Source organism: Schistocerca cancellata, chromosome 9 (assembly GCF_023864275.1).
Source record: "Schistocerca cancellata isolate TAMUIC-IGC-003103 chromosome 9, iqSchCanc2.1, whole genome shotgun sequence".
Classification (NCBI taxonomy): Eukaryota; Metazoa; Arthropoda; class Insecta; order Orthoptera; family Acrididae; genus Schistocerca; species Schistocerca cancellata.
Window position 1 is genome coordinate 189267382 of NC_064634.1, and position 19094 is coordinate 189286475.

The window sequence follows — 19094 nt, forward strand, 5'->3', positions numbered from 1 at the left end:
GCTCCGGACACTGCGAGAGGGCTGTACAAGCAATGATCACACGCACGGCACAGCAGACACACCAGGAACCGTGGTGTTGGCCGTCGAATGGCGCTAGCTGCGCAGCATTTGTGCACAGCCGCCGTCAGTGTCAGCCAGTTTGCCGTGGCATACGGAGCTCCATCGCAGTCTTTAACACTGGTAGCATGCCGCGACAGCGTGGACGTGAACCGTATGTGCAGTTGACGGACTTTGAGCGAGGGCGTATAGTGGGCATGCGGGAGGCCGGGTGGACGTACCGCCGAATTGCTTAACACGTGGGGCGTGAGGTCTCCACAGTACATCGATGTTGTCACCAGTGGTCGGCGGAAGGTGCACGTGCCCGTCGACCTGGGACCGGACCGCAGCGACGCACGGATGCACGCCAAGACCGTAGGATCCTACGCAGTGCCGTAGGGGACCGCACCGCCACTTCCCAGCAAATTAGGGACACTGTTGCTCCTGGGGTATCGGCGAGGACCATTTGCAACCGTCTCCATGAAGCTGGGCTACGGTCCCGCACACCGTTAGGCCGTCTTCCGCTCACGCCCCAACATCATGCAGCCCGCCTCCAGTGGTGTCGCGACAGGCGTGAATGGAGGGACGGATGGAGACGTGTCGTCTTCAGCGATGAGAGTCGCTTCTGCCTTGGTGCCAATGATGGTCGTATGCGTGTTTGGCGCCGTGCAGGTGAGCGCCACAATCAGGACTGCATACGACCGAGGCACACAGGGCCAACACCCGGCATCATGGTGTGGGGAGCGATCTCCTACACTGGCCGTACACCACTGGTGATCGTTGAGGGGACACTGAATAGTGCACGGTACATCCAAACCGTCATCGAACCCATCGTTCTACCATTCCTAGACCGGCAAGGGAACTTGCTGTTCCAACAGGACAATGCACGTCCGCATGTATCCCGTGCCACCCAACGTGCTCTAGAAGGTGTAAGTCAACTACCCTGGCCAGCAAGATCTCCGGATCTGTCCCCCATTGAGCATGTTTGGGACTGGATGAAGCGTCGTCTCACGCGGTCTGCACGTCCAGCACGAACGCTGGTCCAACTGAGGCGCCAGGTGGAAATAGCATGGCAAGCCGTTCCACAGGACTACATCCAGCATCTCTACGATCGTCTCCATGGGAGAATAGCAGCCTGCATTGCTGCGAAAGGTGGATATACACTGTACTAGTGCCAACATTGTGCATGCTCTGTTGCCTGTGTCTATGTGCCTGTGGTTCTGTCAGTGTGATCATGTGATGTATCTGACCCCAGGAATGTGTCAAAGTTTCCCCTTCCTGGGACAATGAATTCACGGTGTTCTTATTTCAATTTCCAGGAGTGTACAATGAAACAGAAATTTTGGCCCATACTACTCTAACTTTTGCAACTCCTATCAATGAATCAGTGGAGATTCAACTGGATGTGGCCCTTGTCAATCAGGATGACTGTTTCTAATTGCATAATTTACGGAATACTGTTACAGGAAAACTTCATGCTCTGTGTAGTCAGCATCATTCTGCAATTTTACAATGTGATGCAATTGAGTCAATATCGACAAATCAAGCTTTCATCTAGGACAGCACTCAGCAGTGCACAGACTTTCAGCAGATGCACATGTGCTGTAACAAACTTAGACAGTGATAGCTTTGTAAACTATAAATTTTAAGCAGGAGACCTCAGTGCACTTTCACCCAAAGATGACACAAAAACAAAGCACAAAATATTGAGGCAGCAAATTACCCCATCCTGCAGTGTGACCAAAATTTCATTTTACTACTAAGTTATTTTCACAGTCTGACAGCAAAAATGCTCTAATCCACCAGCTTTTAAGGGATGGTCTTTGTCTTTGCTGCAGTTTACTCTACTTGTCTGCAATTTAACTCAATATTCTTCTGATGCAATAGAAAAAAATTGCCTTGACTGCATGGTGTACATATCACTAGCTTTGGAGCAGGTATGGGCAATGGTACATTTATTACCTTGCATATACTGGTATTTGTGCATTTCCTGGATCTCAGTAGAGACATTCTCTTACATTGCCATTTCTTCAGGGTTTTGATCAAAGAGGTTATATAGCATTTGAGACAACATCGCCGGCAATGCTCACTTTATTTCACTGTAGTGGATTTACTTTCAGCTGCTTAGCATATACTATGCATTCTCAGCTCCAAATGGGATTACCTTACTGGTAATTAATATGGTTGACTGCTGCACACTTAATATGGATGTTTCACTGCCAGGCCAGGCACACAGTATGAGGTTCTGCTGTGGATGCTGGCAGCAGTCAGTGTGTTAATATACTTTAATTATGCAGGATTACATGGGGATTCTGTTTCATGAATTGCTGATCCACATCTGTCAAAGGTTAGTTCACATGTATATGAAACAGTGCTGTGCCCAAATCTCTGGCATTTGAAGCACCTCTTTGGCTTTTGAATATAGGTCACGAACTTAACACATAGCTCCAGTATTTGTATGTTATGGAAATGTATCTGTTTTAAGTAAATGCCTCTGTTTTCTCCAGTATGACATTTTCGTTTCATACTTTTTTTATTTCTGCAACATCCACTTCTGACCACTCTTCATGCAACTTTCACAGCTGTTTTGATGGTATCACAGCACAACACATTTGTAGGAATTAAAACCAGGAGTACCAATTTCGATTTCCAAGGGTAATCTAGTTTTGTAATTTATAATGAAAATTTTGAAAAAATTATTTTTCATGATTTTTTCACTTATTTCTAGAACTGTTTTAAGTTTTTTAGCTGAACTTAATTAAAAGTTTAAATATAATGGAGGTGTTCAAAGTGGCTTCCCATTAGCAGATGCAATTTTTCACAACAAATCTCATACTCAGTATTTTCAGGTTCTGTGCCTTGCTTACCCATCACCAATTCTCTAAAAATATCTTGTTAATAAAAGCCAACAACTATTGATAATATATATATATATAATTTTACTGGTGCTGATGAAGTAAAACCCCAACTTCCAAAGGCTGTATATGTTTTTGAAAATGTGTTTGTATTGCTGGACTCAAGTGGCATGCAATTCACAGTGGGATTGAGATCCAGCTTATTAGTTATTTGTAGCTTGTTGAACTGATGCAGCCCCAGTCAGAAGGGTGTCTTCACTACTTCCTGATTTTAAGAAAGGTCATTTTTTTAAAAAAATGAAGAGGACTACTTTTTTACCTAGTAACAGCAAATTTATGTTGCCAAAGATGTGCTCAGTTATTATTCATAGTTTTACTTTCTTTGAGACCTGATGAGGTCGATATCACTCTCAAGTTCACTTGGTTGGGTGTTTACAGTCCCTAGTGGTCTACTCAAACTATTGGGAATGTTAATAGCCTGTTGCCAAGTTCAATGAAATTCCAGTAACTAGTTAAGAATATACGAGTTAACTCAAACAGAACCCCACTTGCCTGAGCAAGCCTTGTACAACTAAGGTGGAGAGATTGCCCAAAGACTGCCCATGAAAAATTGTTTTGTCTCAAGCCATCCATTCCACTGGCATATAACACCATCTTGAGATTTTATTTACTGGAGGTTTGTTCAGTCCTCCTGGTCCAAGGTGTTAAGCCAACATTTCACTGCTGCACCACATGGTTGTTGCTGAAGAATGCCCATAGCTCAAGGTTACAGAAGGGACAATGCTCAACAGCCACACCTCAGGCACACTGGGTTCATCAGACCCATACCTGAACTAGTCTTGCCAAGTTCCCCTGGGGCACTCACCATTTAGTACAACTTGGGAGGCATCTGAAGCCTCCCTCGTATAATGCATATTGCATTATGTACTGATCTTCTCATAAAACTCAGATCCCTATCCAAAAGTAACATACCGGTACATTAAAAAACTGCCTGGCTATTTATCACAAACTATAATCATTTAGGGAATATTTCATTCTGTTGAAAACAATGAGCATGTTCTGCCTTACTATTTCTCCAAAAGCATTTCCAATATTTTACACTCTTAGTCTGTTATTTGTACATCCAGACTCCTCGTTGTAGAATATACTTTTTTTAGTTTTACTTTTAATTACTCCACAGATGTTTAGCAATTTACAAAAAAAGGATTGCAAAGACAAGGAGGTTACCGTGACATTACAAATGTCACGATGTTGCGCAATAATACACCATGCGCCCGAGTTGCCAATTCGTTTATTCCATCATTTAGTATGCGATTAACCACAGTTTACACATGAGAATGGAAGCGAACACAAGTTTATGAGCGTCTGTGGGCAATTTACCAGTGTGCCCTGCCATTCGTTTCTACACGGTCGCCCGTATAGACTATATAGGAGGCCAGTATTTAAGTAAGATTATTTTGTATGGCGAACGTGCTTTTTTTTCGTGAAACAAACAAAATAGCACACGAAAAGGGAATGTACCGTACTGCCGATTTGTACGCAAGCATAAAACGCGTGGAGACAGTGCACTTGATATTGAATTGTAGCTCCAGCTATATAATTCCAAAAACTTTATGCATATTTCCGATGACGCTTCTCTCATTATATTTGAGGACGAAATTTAAAAGCATAACACTAATTTGCAACATAACCACAAGAACGTATTAGATTTTCTTATAAATCTTAAGTTATGGCCACACGACGATCTCTTCCACGCGCGTACTGTATCAGCACAAGTTTGCCCACACGTTACGACATATGCCATATGCTTTGGCTTCCCTTTTTTGCTTGTGCTGCGTTTATTGCGATGAAAAGGGGTCAGAAAACAAACTCAAAAGCGACTGTAGGTAAAGAAGAGTTTAAATAACAGATGTATGAGACGAAGTGACAACGTTTAGTTTGCAAATTTCAGAAGGGTGCCACAGCGAGATTAAGATTTTCTACTGGGGAATCTGCAGCGATATGGCTAGCAACTATATTTCGTTAGTAATTGGCTACTTATATACGAGTTTAAACTATTTCCTTCAAAACAAAGCAAGTATTTCAATGATTAACCCTGAAACTAGGAAATACTTAAGGGAAGTTCTTAATCTTCATGTGAAAGTTAATTAACTTTAGAAGCGTCATTTGCACTTCATAACAAATTTGTTTACACAAATTTTATCATGAAATATACGAAGATTAACATCCTGCGATTCGACAAATTTGGGAGTTTCACAGACCGCAGAATCCACTAGAACGGAGGTTATGTTTTCCAATTTCGTATTTTTTGGATCAATGATCTCCATTCCTGTTTCTAGTAGTTTGTTGAAGAGCTACACAAATCCTATAATTTCTTGTTCTCAGATGTCAAGCTCTTCAGTGGCTGTGCTATCAAGTCGGCAGAAGATAAATATTCGTCCACAGTTTTCATGCAACGTTTTTATACAATTATGGCTTAGTCCTTTTTTTCTACTTAGAATCTTACGGTTTCATACTTCACAGCAATACAGATACTTTTTATCTAATAATTGGCACCACATCTCAAATTTTTATTTAAATCTTTAGAAGCGGTATGACTTTCCTTTGTAATCATATGTAAATTTAAGCACGCTTTCCTTTGAACCGACAGACACTAGGCCAAACTGCTCATAAATCGCATTACAGCATAACCTGACCACACTAGCCAGACAAACACCCAACAGGCCCTCTGCCTGTCTGCATCTAACTGGATACTTTTATGTAACTGTTTCGCTTTTCACTTTCGCTACATCTCAGTTTGTGTTTTCTATTGTGGTATATGCTATGCACTCATTGATTAGTCTAAAGTACGGCACCAGAATGTTATAAGGAAGGTGTCAAAGTACAATTAATGAAATGTGGAATGTACGTACACCCCTCACAGGCTACTTGGTAAAATCTATTAAGTAGTTCCATAGACGGGCGTTAGCGTGGCTCGCTGGTACCTACATCAAAATACCTGTACAAGCCAATGATAGTTCCATGTAATTACTGGCTACCATGAACGTAAGCAACGAGAATGATCAGGTGTTTTGCATTTTTTTTATTTTAATCAGCATAACATACATTGGTACATTTTACGTTTTTATTCTCAGGGAAATGTATTATGCTGTTCCTTTCCAGTAAAAACCAGTGCAAAGCCTGAATTTATACGCTCCGTTTCTCCCTGATTGAAGTGCCTAATGAATTTATTGTCAATCACGTCCCTAGTTCAACCTTTTCAATGCGTCGGCAGCTAACTTTTTTTGTATTTGTGCCATGGATCTCTCTACTCCCAAAAGCACATATGATATCTCATTCTTCTGCCGCCAATTCATTCTCATCCGGACAACTCCATTAGTCACGTAACTCTTGCTCGCTCTCTTCGATCCGTCGTAGCCCACTCCATCCGGCTATATTAAAGTGCGCGTTTCGCAGCTCTTCTTGAGGACCTGCTATTTGGGACAGGTCGGCATAGGGTTGCGCTGGCGTTGCCGATTGGCTAATGCCCATGATGTCAAGTAAGATGCAGTCTGCTCACTGGACCTATATAGTACTGTGAGCCTTTGTGTCTACAGCATTCAAAACTAATTTCGTAGCATAGTGTGTAAAGTGTTTCGCATGTTTTCAACCAAGTGACATACTGAATTAATCTACGAAACTCGTCATCACGAGAGCATTGTTTTTCTTGTTTCCGTGGTGCATTTGATCAGAAACTTCAGGTTTTTTCGGTACACGAAGACAACGCCTGTGACAAAATCGTGCCCAATTTCCAGGTGCAAATTAGATATGGAATCCCTGTAACATTGCGAGTAACAAGGGATTACTATGCAGAGTTCGAAATTAGACACTGCAACCTTCTGAAAAATACGGAAGACTAATTGAACGAAAAATTTCAGGATTGTAAAGTAGTGTGTATTGAAAGAGTGCTTCTATAAAGGAGACTTACTTAGCAAACGCTCGTGCGTTCCGTCCTTTAATATTTCTCAAGCATGTGAGATCCACACCAAATAGTCTTAACAGACCGTACTAACCTAACCATAGACCTGCCCTATTCCAGTTTAGCGTAGACTCTTGTACCAGGGTCAAAGGGGCATTTGCCACGTTAACAAGTAGTCAAAAGTAAAGGTGGCAATAAATATTTGAAAATCATGGCATCAATGTGGGACTGAACCTTAGACAACGTGTTAGAAGCGACTTATATACTGAGTGCCACCTAACCCGATAGGTACTACCCATTTAACATGCACAATCAGCCGTTTACAGGTTGGAGAACTTTTTACTTTTTTAAAAAGCAATGTAATTCGCGAGAATTACGTTTGCAGGTTGAGATATGAAAGAAAAAAAGGCAGCAATACCGCCCAAAATTGCAATGAAAATGTCACTTTAAGATATAAAGAGCTCCTTCCTTCATCTGCTAGAGTAGCCACCATCGTGTATAATCAGGGAGAAGTTATTCTAGATCACGATAACTCGACTACAGACAGCTGTGCCTTCGATAGTCCAGGATACACAGTCAGTCGCTACCAAACTGCGAGTTACCATGTTTGCTATAACCTTATATTTATCTCTTTAATAGTATTAACTATACAAAAATTCCAGCAGAAAATGTAAAATAACAGCAATAGAGACAGCAAGTAAAATAGGAGTAGGCAAGTATTGCACACACGTGAGCAGCTACTGAAACAATTTTAAAACAATTGTAAGGAGGATTTCTCGGAAAGCGGGTGGGTGTAGTCACGTGATAATTTCAAGGCCGAAACGCCAGAGCGGCTGCGGGGGTTTTACTGGCACGAAACACTCCTTTACGTGATACTAAGATAACGGGTACATCCATCACATTAAATAAATAAAAAAAAGCCGTAATGCGCGGCAGACAGTAGATATCGTTATCGCTAAAGAATAAACCACGTTCACTGAGCATATGATTCGAACCAATATTTATTAAAGTAACAGGTAGTTACTGTTTTGTATACTTAAAATATTCTAGTCATATTGGAGCACGTTGTGACCGTTATCCTGCTTGCTGCTTTCAGCAGTGGCGGGGAAGAGGCTTATTTCCAGTCTTAACATTAGCAATGTTTATTGCACATGGAACGCCATCTTCTAGACTTCCCCCAAGGTTAACCTAAGAACTAGTCAGCTATTATGTCACTTTTAATCGCAGAAAGTCATTTATGCACTAAGCATTTATTCATGTCTAATAATAATAAACAGCAGGCAATAAACCAAAAACAGACCGAAAGATGATGAAGGTGTCAAGAAAGAGAAATTAAGCCATCAAGGGAGTGAAAATTCCCTTCAAAAATAGAAAACAAGCACCAGTAAATATTACGCATAATTTCCATGATATCTGTTATGAATTCAGTTCTCAATAATCTGAAACTGGATGTTATATTTCAACGAGTAACAAATATCAAGAAAATGGGACAAGCTCTGTCACTGTTAGAGTAGCCAGACAATCCTCCCCCCTCTCAATAACCATTTTACTTGTCTTGTTACAGCTCCCAGGAATATCGCAGAACTTTTCATATTCTTTGTTTTCAGAGTTGTGATTCAGTGGAATGGGTAATACTTTTTTCATGGATTAATTTTTATATAATATGGGTCTGCCCGTGCAAAAGATTAGAAACTTAAGGCTTTAGTACTTTTCGCTGTAGAGTGTCTGCAGGTACTTTCAGGGCCGACCCGTTTGATCACGGTGCGGCTAGGTTCACATTTTCTGACTATAAAATATTTATCAGCTTGTGACGTCAGCATTGTTAATAAATATATAAAAATCCAACTTTTACTTAACTGTAAACAAAATTCAAAATATTTTTGTTGAACACCGATCACTTGGAAAATGCGGAAAAAATATTACGCAAACAGGGGGTAAATTAGATATTACAGCTGCAAATGTTTTAGTTTCTTTATGCTCAAGGCGTCTATTTTACTCTTCATTTTTTTTAAAAAAAAGAAAAAAAAGGAGGCAAATAAAGATGTTTCAGATGGGTACAGTATGTCACTTTTTAGTTTGTACAAGTAACCTACCAAATTTACATTTTCAATAACGCTAAAAATTCCAATGAATTGACCCAAATCATGCATATTGAGATGATCTTCGCACCAAGGCAAAGGAGCTATATAGTAAAAGATAACACTGATCGACTCTTTCATCCAGCAGAAAGTATACTTCACAATTTCCTGATATCACAGTTTTGTGACGACCACCAGGGACTAAACTAGAGCCTTTGCCTCTGGTATACAATTTTAATCTGTCGAGATGTAATTAAACTGATACAAAGTACACTCCGCACTCCACGAGTTTCTATATGGTTACTGATCACGTTAATCATTAGTGGTGCTAATACCTTGCTAAAGCTGCGTCAATCCCACCACAGTCACCAAGGCTGGCCGCTGTTTGAATGTCCATCAAAACTACTTCTTCCGAAGTGAGCCAGTAGTTATGAACACAGCATTTAAGCGTATTTGACATATCGCTGAAGAATTCCCTGCATATGTTTAAATGAATGTCACGCCTCTGTTCCTTACTCTTCTTGCTTGGCTGATCTTCCAACGATAAAATTCTTGGTAGATCATGAGACACTGTATCTGTTTCCTTCGATGTACTCAAGCTAGTCACTTTTGTTCTCATATTATATAGTATCAAGTCTACATGAGAAATTTTTTTAACATTTGCATTCATAATCTGACAGATTATACGACCAGACTGACGTGAATAAAGTTAAACTGGCGTTAACTTGTCGGGCAATTTCTTCTACCGCGTAATCTCTTATTTTAACTGCCAAGTAGGACTACAACTCTAAACACGCGTAGACATTCATACAACATTATCTATACTAAGCTGTAGCGAAGGGAGACTACTGCTTCAGATGTATGACAGTCACTGAAATGGAACGGCCCATAGGTCTCCTCGGGCGTTCAAATGTGTGGAAATGATGGATCCTAAAATCTACGAATCGATCGTTAATTAGTGTAACAATATTAAAATTTCAGAAGTTTTGGACTTTTATTTGGCAATTCGTTATGAAATAGGTAATGAAAGATTCCATGTGAATGAAATTGTTTGCTTAATGACATTATTGACTCTATGGACTATGAGTATTAGGAATATTTTAGCACTTATTTGCTCTGGCTCAAATTGTCGATATGTGTTGATGTCGATAGCCAGTGCTTACACAGTTCAAAATATGCAACGTGATTGTTAGAAACATGGCGACTGTAGCTGTGAAAGATGTTAGTAATTACTTATCAACCAAACAACGAGAAGAATCTAGTAAAGAAGTCGCGTCAGTTTGGGCTCAGCTTGAGGATTTATACAACAGAAGGTTAGAACCGACCTAAACGAGTCTTAAATGTTATTATTACTCAGTGACTTGGTTAGAATTTTTGATGCTTATCGATGTTACAGTGAGCTCTAGTATTGATGAAAATATTTCTCGTCACATGATGTTTTTTTGATGTCAGTGAGGGGAATGTAAAATTAACTGAATTTCAGATTATGGCATCAGATAACTCTTCTGCTGGAATCTTTTGTCACTCATGACTCCTTGCAAAAGAAGGACAGCCTAATTCAGCTGTACAACAACTTCATACAGGTGTTTGAGAATAAGTAAGTAAACATATTGTACATCTCTTGAACATATTTCAAGTCAGTCTGCTGTCATTAATGTATGCACTCTTACAGGATAAATCCACTGTCACTGGTAGAAATCGTTGCCCATGTTGTGGTACAGTTCGAAGATAAAAGAGAAGCGATTTCATTTTTGGAGAAAATCGAGGCCAAAGTAAAAAGTAACAATGAAGCTGTTGCGTTGTGTAAAGTGTTAGCAGGTCAGATATTACTTGACAAACTAAATGATCAAGATGGCACCAAGGTAAACAGAATTTTATACCATGGTAGTTGTAAGTAAAAGTTAATGAAAAATATGATTGATATTTATGGTGTGAACTTGTGTGCTAGTCAGTTCCTTTAGGAACAAGTCTATTGTGTTCAGCTTTCTAGGCATTTTAAAGGATGCTATTTTTCAGTACAGTGAATGATTTGAGGAAAAAACATTTTTCTGTGGCCCTGTCTGCAGCTAAATATAGGCTAAGTTAACTTTAAATGTTGTCTGTAGTCTTTAGAGTAAACTTGAATACATGTAATTTATTTATATTTCCTTTATCTTATGCAGAAATTGATAGATGAAATTGAAAAGATGCTCGATGAAGAAGATGGCATAACAACAGTACACGGACGTTTTTACCTATTGGCTAGCCAACTGTACAGATTGCAAGGGAAACATGCAGATTATTATCGCACAGCTTTACGGTACTTGGGCTGTATTGAGTTGTCTAAATTATCTAGGGAACAACAGGTGCAACATGCATTTTTTCTTGGATTAGCTGCTCTTCTCGGTGAAGGAGTGTACAATCTGGGAGAGCTGGTGAGTATACACGATTGGAGGTTCAGTTCTGAATGTGTTATTGCAAAATTACTTTTGATAGGCCTAAAATTTTACCCTAGGCTGTTGGCAGCGTAGTGTGCTGATGTTAATGAAGTAAATAATTAATGCAGTTCCTTCTCTGTTGTTAACAGGTTCTTGTATGTGTCCTTGTGTGCTGAGTAAATTAATTATCCTCATTTAGCAAACATCTCATAACAAAATGCTTGTGTTAATATGAACTTTACATAATTAGCAGCATTTAGCAATTCATTGCCAATATCAGCTTACTACTTGCCGCTGCCATAAGTAAAATTTTACCTCTGTTTGTTAGCACTGAATTTCATTTCATGTATGAATGCTCATTGTAGATAATCACACTAATTCAGGATTTCATTGTGCATGCATGATGCTGCACATTTATCTATTTGTTTATTTATTCATTCATTCATCTGTTGACCATTTCTATTGTGTAGATGTAATTAGGACATGCACAAAATACACACATCCTGATTCTGCCAAAACTATCACCCCTAAGATGTGTCCACATGATACATCTTTTCTGGTGCACAGTCATGGGTGCCCAGGAACAAAAATGCATGCACAGAAATTAGTAGAAAGAATACATGCAGTCATGCATGTTCTCATGTTCATTTGTTACTTCATTGTTCAAGCAGTCTGCTGTGTCTTACTTCTTGGCTTGGCAGTTTGTGCTGCATTTATTGTGATGAAGGAAAATAGTGGGAAAAAAAGAAACAATGGCAATAATGAGTAAAACAGTATCTAAATAACAGAGTTTTAATTAAATACAAAGTGACACAATGTTTTATTTACAAATTGCAGACAGAGCTTACAGTGAGACTTTAGATTTACTCCTTCGGAAACTACTGCAGTAATGCCAGGAATAACATTTCGTTAGGTGGCAACACTCTTCTTATATACACCAATTTTAGCTTGTTATTTCATGTTCAAAGCACGATGATTCCTGCAACTTAGAAATTCTTAGGGGTGGTTCTTGGTTGTTACATGGAGGGTTAATTTACGTTCAGTAACTTTATAAAAAGTTATGTAAACAGCTTCAGTCTAAAAATATTGCGTGCAAATGAATATCATTGCTCAAAAAATTCGGGAATGCCCCAGAATCTCTTAGAGGTTGTATTCTCCTACTTACTATTTTCTGCATCGCTGATATACTTCATTTCAATTTCTATTAGTTGTTAAGGAGGTCTATCTATCCTAGCTTTTCATTTATTCAGTTTTCAAACACCACAATTGTTGTGTTATTAAGTTGTCGTGACATCAATATTTATCCACTTTGGGAATACAGAAGTGTGACCCATGACATCACCAATATGGCAGAAACGACCATTCTCAACGTCTCCACTATGGCGCCTATGACGTCATTACATAAACGACAACAAACACGAAAATACATATAAAACCAACACACACCTCTCTCCAAAAATATAATCAAACTAACGGGACCAGTGCTGGAAATTGGGGGGTTTTTGGGTGGAGACAAATTAAATATAAACACATTCAGACACATGCCACAATCCCAAACCACACAAAATGATGACATAAAAACACTACAAAATCCCAAGTTCCGCTACACTTACAATATCGGCAGAAATTGGTCACTTCCCTTCACCTACATAGCTCAACCGCAATTGTTGATACCACAAAATAAAAACAAACTATTCCAAAAATTATAATCACACCACAACTGTCGATACCACAAAACCAACACCTAAAACAACAAAAATTTGAGTCTGACACTCCCCTTGACCTATGTAGGTCAACAACAGCTCACGATACCAAAACACACATAGCTACGATGACAAATTGCTATCTGTCACTTCCCATGACCTATGGAGCTCAAATACAACTGACGATACCAAAATAATTGAAATTGACTGCTTTTCTCTCAGATACATAAATAAGCCACAAGTGCAGATACCAAAACATCAACCACCAACACATGCAGTAAATAACACCGACCCAGCCACACATAAAAACCCCACCGAACATCATAACACATGAACAACAGACTGAAAAAAATGACTACTTACCATAAAAAAAGTTCTGGCGCTACATACCAACCCCCAAATCACATATTCTGCTTGCATACGCCGCATGTCGCCATCACCGTCACAAGCCCCAAAAAGTTGCAGAAACTTAATGACGAACAACATGTCGACCCTCATTTCCGCCTGTAGAGGTGCACTATTAAACTTGAAGTCGTATCCATACCTAACTAAAGAAGCCACAAATTGAATTAAACGACTTACTGCATGACAAACAGAAAAGCAATAACATCAAATGACACCGCAATAACATAAACACAACAGAAATTTAATTCTTAACTCACTGAAACTAATTTCCATTCTACTATAACAGTCACAACCAATAAATGAACACTTCAAGCACCGACACCCGGCCTCAACTTTACTCATCATGAATTTTATGTTGCCATTTCACTTCAAATTGCTCCACATACACTGATTCTAAGGTGGCCACAGCTTCCCTTATCAGGTGCCCAACACTTGCTGTAACAGACAAGAGAGATCCAAGGGTATTCATGTCTTAGTTGCAAGTGCCAAGGAAGGAAATACCGGTTTTATAATTTTTTTAGGTTTTGTTGAGTTGGCAGCTGGAATATAGTGTTTAGATTTTAATCGACATTCAAGAGTGCCAAATAATCACAGCAGGTTTTGACATAAGTCTGACCATTCTCATGTAAAAATGCACGACAGCAATCCACATCAAATTCAGAATAATTACCGAGCGAGGTGGCGCAGTGGTTAGACACTGGACTCGCATTCGGAAGGACGATGGTTCAATCCCACGTCTGACCATCCTGATTTAGGTTTTCCGTGATTTCCCTAAATCGCTCCAGGCAAATACCGGGATGGTTCCTTTCAAAGGGCATGGCCGACTTCCTTCCCCGTCCTACCCTAATCCGATGAGACCGATGACCTCGCTGTCTGGTCTGCTTCCCCAAAACAACCCAACCCAACTCAGAATAATTGTAATGAGACTGCAGTAGCAGATTTCTCAGTTTTATTGTATTCACATAGACATTAGGGACGTAACCAGAACATATATGATGGGGAAACTGAAATTCATATTTCTAGGCAACATTTACTGTGCATTGTATTATTAATTATAGGTATAAATGAATGTTTGTCAAAGCTATACCAAAGGTAATGTTAGTTAGAAATAGAAATTTGTCATCAGTGGATGCAGTCTGAAAAATTAATTTCACATAGTAAGGTCTGGAGGGAGTGTAATGTTTAAAAGAAATGGTGATAAATGAAGCATAAGGAGAGCCTTGCAAATACTGTCTTAATGTCAATAGCATATTTCTTCATTGTTACGAGAAGTTTATTCTTTTTACATTTCCATTCTGAGAGTATTTTCAGTATAGTGCTCATAAATTTTATTTTATATACCTCCTTAAAAAAGTGTATGCTTGTGACTGAAAGCAGATATCTCCATAACGATATTAGAGAAGGAAAGTTGCTACTCACTATATAGTGGAGATACTGAGTCGCAATAGGCACAACAAAAAGATTCGCACAGTTATAGCTTTCTCTGCTATATGGTGTGCAGCAACTCTCCTTCTCTAATATTGTTACATTCCATCCTGGATTTTCCATTGTTCATTACATCCATAACGAGCGTTTCAGTATGTTGTTTTTCCAATTTTTCAGTTGGCACATCCTGTACTTGAGACCTTAAGAGACACAGATAAGGCATGGCTAGCAGAATTGTTGTCTGCTTTCAATGCAGGTGACATTGCACAGTTTGAACGTATGAAGCCCCAATGGTCTGCTGTCCCTGACCTGGCAGCTGAACAGTTACGTCTACGCCAGAAGATCTCATTGCTCTGTCTTATGGAGGTAAAGTCATTACATGGAAACATTTGACTTACCTAGAATATGGTTAATACATAAATAGCAATCAGTGGCTGCCTGAATCATCATCTATACAAATCCAATACAGTATTAAACAGCTCCAGAATAGAGAAAATTTTGCAGAACAAAACTGGTTTAAGTATTTGAACTTGTAGTTGCACTGTTTTGTGCTTGAGTTTTTACACAATTCATAAAAAACCATATTGGCATTTTAATTGTTGGCATAAATAAATTGAAGTGCCAAAGAAACTGGTGTAGGCATGCATATTCAAATACAGAGATATATAAACAGACAGAATATGACACTGCGATTGGCAGCGCCTATAAGCTGTTAGATTGGTTACTGCTGCTAAAATGACAATTTATCAAGATTTTAAGTGATTTTGAACGTGGTGGTGTAGTCGGCGCATGCGCGATGGGACACAGCATCTCCGACGTAGTGATGAAGTGGAGATTTTCCCAAATGACACATTTCACAAGTGTACCATGAATATCAGAAATCTGGCATAACATCAAATTTTTGACATCACTGTGGTAGGAAAAAGATCGTGCAAGAACAGGACTAACGACAACTGAAAAGAATAGTTCAGTGTGACAAAAATGCAACACTTCAGCAAATTGCTGCAGATTTCGATATGGCTTTCAGAACCAAAGGCCCACTTATGTACCACTGACAGCTGCATGACACAAAGCTTCACACCCCGCCTGGGCCCATCAATACTGACATCAAAATGTTGATGACTGGAAACATGTTGCCTGGTCAGACGAGTCCCGTATCAAATTATACCAAGTGGATGGACATGTATAGGTATGGAGACAACCTCATTTATTAGTGGACACTACATGTCAGCAGGGGTCTGTTCAAGCTGCTGGAGGCTCTGCAATTGTGTGGGATGTGTGCTGGTGGAGTGGTAGGAAACCACTGATACATCTAGAAAGGACTCTGACGGGTGACACGTACGTGAGCATCCTGTTGTTCATCTGCATTCTTTCATGTCCATTATGTATTCCAATGACTTGGGCAATTCCAGTAGGACAGTGTGACACCCCACACATCCAGAATTGCTACAGAGTGGCTGCAGGAACATTCTTCTTGGTTTAAATACTTCCACTGGCCATCAAACTCCCCAGAACATTATTGAACATATATGGAATGTCGTGCAACGTGCTGTTCCCAAGAGATCTCCACTGCCTCATACTATTGCAGATTAATGGATAGCCTGCAGGATTCATGGCGACAACTCGCTCCAGCACTACTACAGACATTAGTTGAGTCCATGCCACATTGTGATGAGGTACTTTTGCATGCTTGCAGTGGCCCTGCAGGATATTAGGCAGGTGTACCAGTTTCTTTGGCTCTTCAGTGTATGTGAATAGTAACTAGTAAATCGTGTACTGTGGCAGTGTGTGGTTAAACTTTTCTACTGACATCTGTATGAAGCTGGATAAAATCGCAAAACATGGGCAGTGCGTGTGTTTCAGAAGTAGTTGGCAACTAGTTTTAAATTTAAAAATGAAAAATACCTTCAATTTTTGCAGCTGTGCAGATCAATGTAACCATGCTGAAATGTTGTCAATATTCTAATGTTAATCACCAGTTTGTTCTGTTTACATGCTTCATTAATGGTGCTATCTGTACCTGTATGTGCACAATCTCCTGCAACTCTTATTGGTAGTGAAATAATGAATTTGGAAGCCATTGATGAGCCACTCTCTTCACTGTCTGTAAATATGTGCTGCTACATTCAGTTAACTGAGTCTGTTCTCTCTTAGAGCTGTACTACAAAAACAACTTCCACTGTTACAGAAGAAAATTTCTTTATTTACAAGGGGACATTGCTTTCCATGCATTATAGCCATGAGGGAAGATGTGTTGGGCAAACAATATACAACAAATAATAATGTCAAAGGTCAACCTGAATGATATGGTACTCATGTTCACTGGTCAAAAGATAAAATACTGCCCAGTAACATTGGACTATGAAAGATGATAAGAAAAAATGGAATTTCACGTACCTATGGAATATCGTAGGACGATTGCATTATTAAATTTGTATATGATTTGTGGTTGTGCAGAATGTGAAAGTTTGTACACAGAACTGATACCTCAGGGTGCAACAATGACTCTTAACACAAATGAACAGAATTGAACTGGACTTGGATGACATATAGGGGTCCGTCACTCCATGCTTCGTGAAATGTATGCCAGAGTTGATCAGTTGTAATGCCAAGTGAATATTGTTGTGCCAAATTCTCTAAACCACACGCGCGCGCAAGTGAGTGCACGCACGCACACACATCCATCCGCACATATACAGACACAGGCAGACATGTGTAAATCCAAAGAGGTTGGGCAGAGATGTCAGGTGAGGTACGAGTGGCGGCCACTTGAAATTAACGGAGGTTGAGGCCTGGTGGGTAACGGGAAGAGAGGATATATTGAAGGGCAAGTTCCATCTCCGGAGTTCTGATAGGTTGGTGTCAGTGGGAAGTATCCAGATAACCCATACGGTGTAACACTGTGCCAAGATGTGCTCTGTTCATGGGAATGGACAGTTTGTTGCTGGTCATTCCCACATAGAAGGCTTCACGGTGTAGGCAGGTCAGTTGGTAAATCACGTGGGTGCTTTCACACGTGGCTCTGTCTTTGATCGTGTACACCTTCTGGGTTACAGGACTGGAGTAGGTGGTGGTGGTGGTGGAAGGGTGCATGGGACAGGTCTTACACCGGGGGCGGTTACAAGGGTAGGAGCCAGAGGGTAGGGAAGGTGGTTTGGGGATTTCATCGGGATGAACCAAGTGGTTATGAAGGTTAGGTGGACGGCGGAAAGGCACTCCTGGTGGAGTGGGGAGGATTTCATGGAGGATGGGTCTCATTTCAGGGCAGGATTTGAGGAAGTCGTATCCCTGCTGGAGAGCCACATTCAGAGTCTGACCCAGTCCCGGAAAGTATCCTGTCACAAGTGGGGCACTTTTGGGGTTCTTCTGTGGGAGGTTCTGGGTTTGAGGGGATGAGGAAGTGGTTCTAGCTATTTGCTTCTGTACTAGGTCGGGAGGGTAGTTGCGGGATGCGAAACCTGTTTTCGGCTTATTGATGTAATGGTTCACACACACACACACACACACACACACACACACACACAGTACTGTCCAAATGTTGGTTACGCGAACCAGAGGTGGTGATACTGGGTCTGTATGATTGACAGATTTAATCTGACATACGTTCACCTTAGAGCCCCCACGGATAGATACATGAATTGTGTTACTGGGTGCACCACCATGGACATGTCTCCGTCTCCTTCTCCCCCCCTTTCCCCCCTCTCCCCCCCTTTCCCCCCTCTCCCCCTTTCCCCCCTCTCCCCCCCTTTCCCCCCTCTCCCCCCCTTTCCCCCCTCTCCCCCCCTTTCACCCCTCTCCCCCCTTTCACCCCTCTCCCCCCCTTTCACCCCTCTCCCCCCCCTCTCCCGCCTTTCCCCCTTTCCCCCCTCTCCCCCCTCTCCCCCCACCACCCTTCAACCCTCCCTTCTGGTGTGCCAAGTGCTGCTTCTAAAAACCTCTCTATGTGCTCCATACATCAGTGCATTGTTGATACGGATACTACTATTGATGTAAAAAAAAAAAAGGAAGAAGAAGAAAGCAGCACATTTCGTGGCTCAGGGTATGTGTTGTCTGTCTGATCCTGTGCAACCAAGCAAACAAACACAAACAGCAGTATTGCAGAATGTGAAACTGTAGTGTTTGCAGGCCACAATCCTGGTGCTGTCGAATTCCAACATGCTGGTCCACATTTTTCCACATTCTGAGGCATAAAACACACACACACACACACACACACA

The 19094-nt window shown here is 40.6% G+C and overlaps 2 protein-coding genes across 3 annotated transcripts in view; one reads left to right on the plus strand and one right to left on the minus strand.

Moving 5' to 3' along the window:
* The window catches only part of LOC126100583 (ankyrin repeat and SAM domain-containing protein 3-like), a 144004-nt gene extending 134316 nt beyond the window's left edge, over positions 1-9688 (minus strand). For both annotated transcript variants that reach the window (XM_049911206.1, XM_049911205.1), the window contains exon 1: positions 9263-9688. In XM_049911206.1, coding sequence (XP_049767163.1) covers positions 9263-9597 — 335 coding nt within the window. In that variant the 5' untranslated portion in view covers positions 9598-9688. The remainder of the gene's footprint in view (positions 1-9262) is intronic.
* Positions 9689-10075: 387 nt separating this feature from the next.
* Positions 10076-19094, plus strand: part of LOC126100518 (26S proteasome non-ATPase regulatory subunit 13) — a 46629-nt gene continuing 37610 nt past the window's right edge. The window contains exons 1-5 of the mRNA XM_049911128.1: positions 10076-10240; positions 10411-10524; positions 10600-10789; positions 11090-11341; positions 15055-15243. Of these exons, the coding sequence (XP_049767085.1) occupies positions 10125-10240; positions 10411-10524; positions 10600-10789; positions 11090-11341; positions 15055-15243 (861 nt within the window). The 5' untranslated portion in view covers positions 10076-10124. The remainder of the gene's footprint in view (positions 10241-10410; positions 10525-10599; positions 10790-11089; positions 11342-15054; positions 15244-19094) is intronic.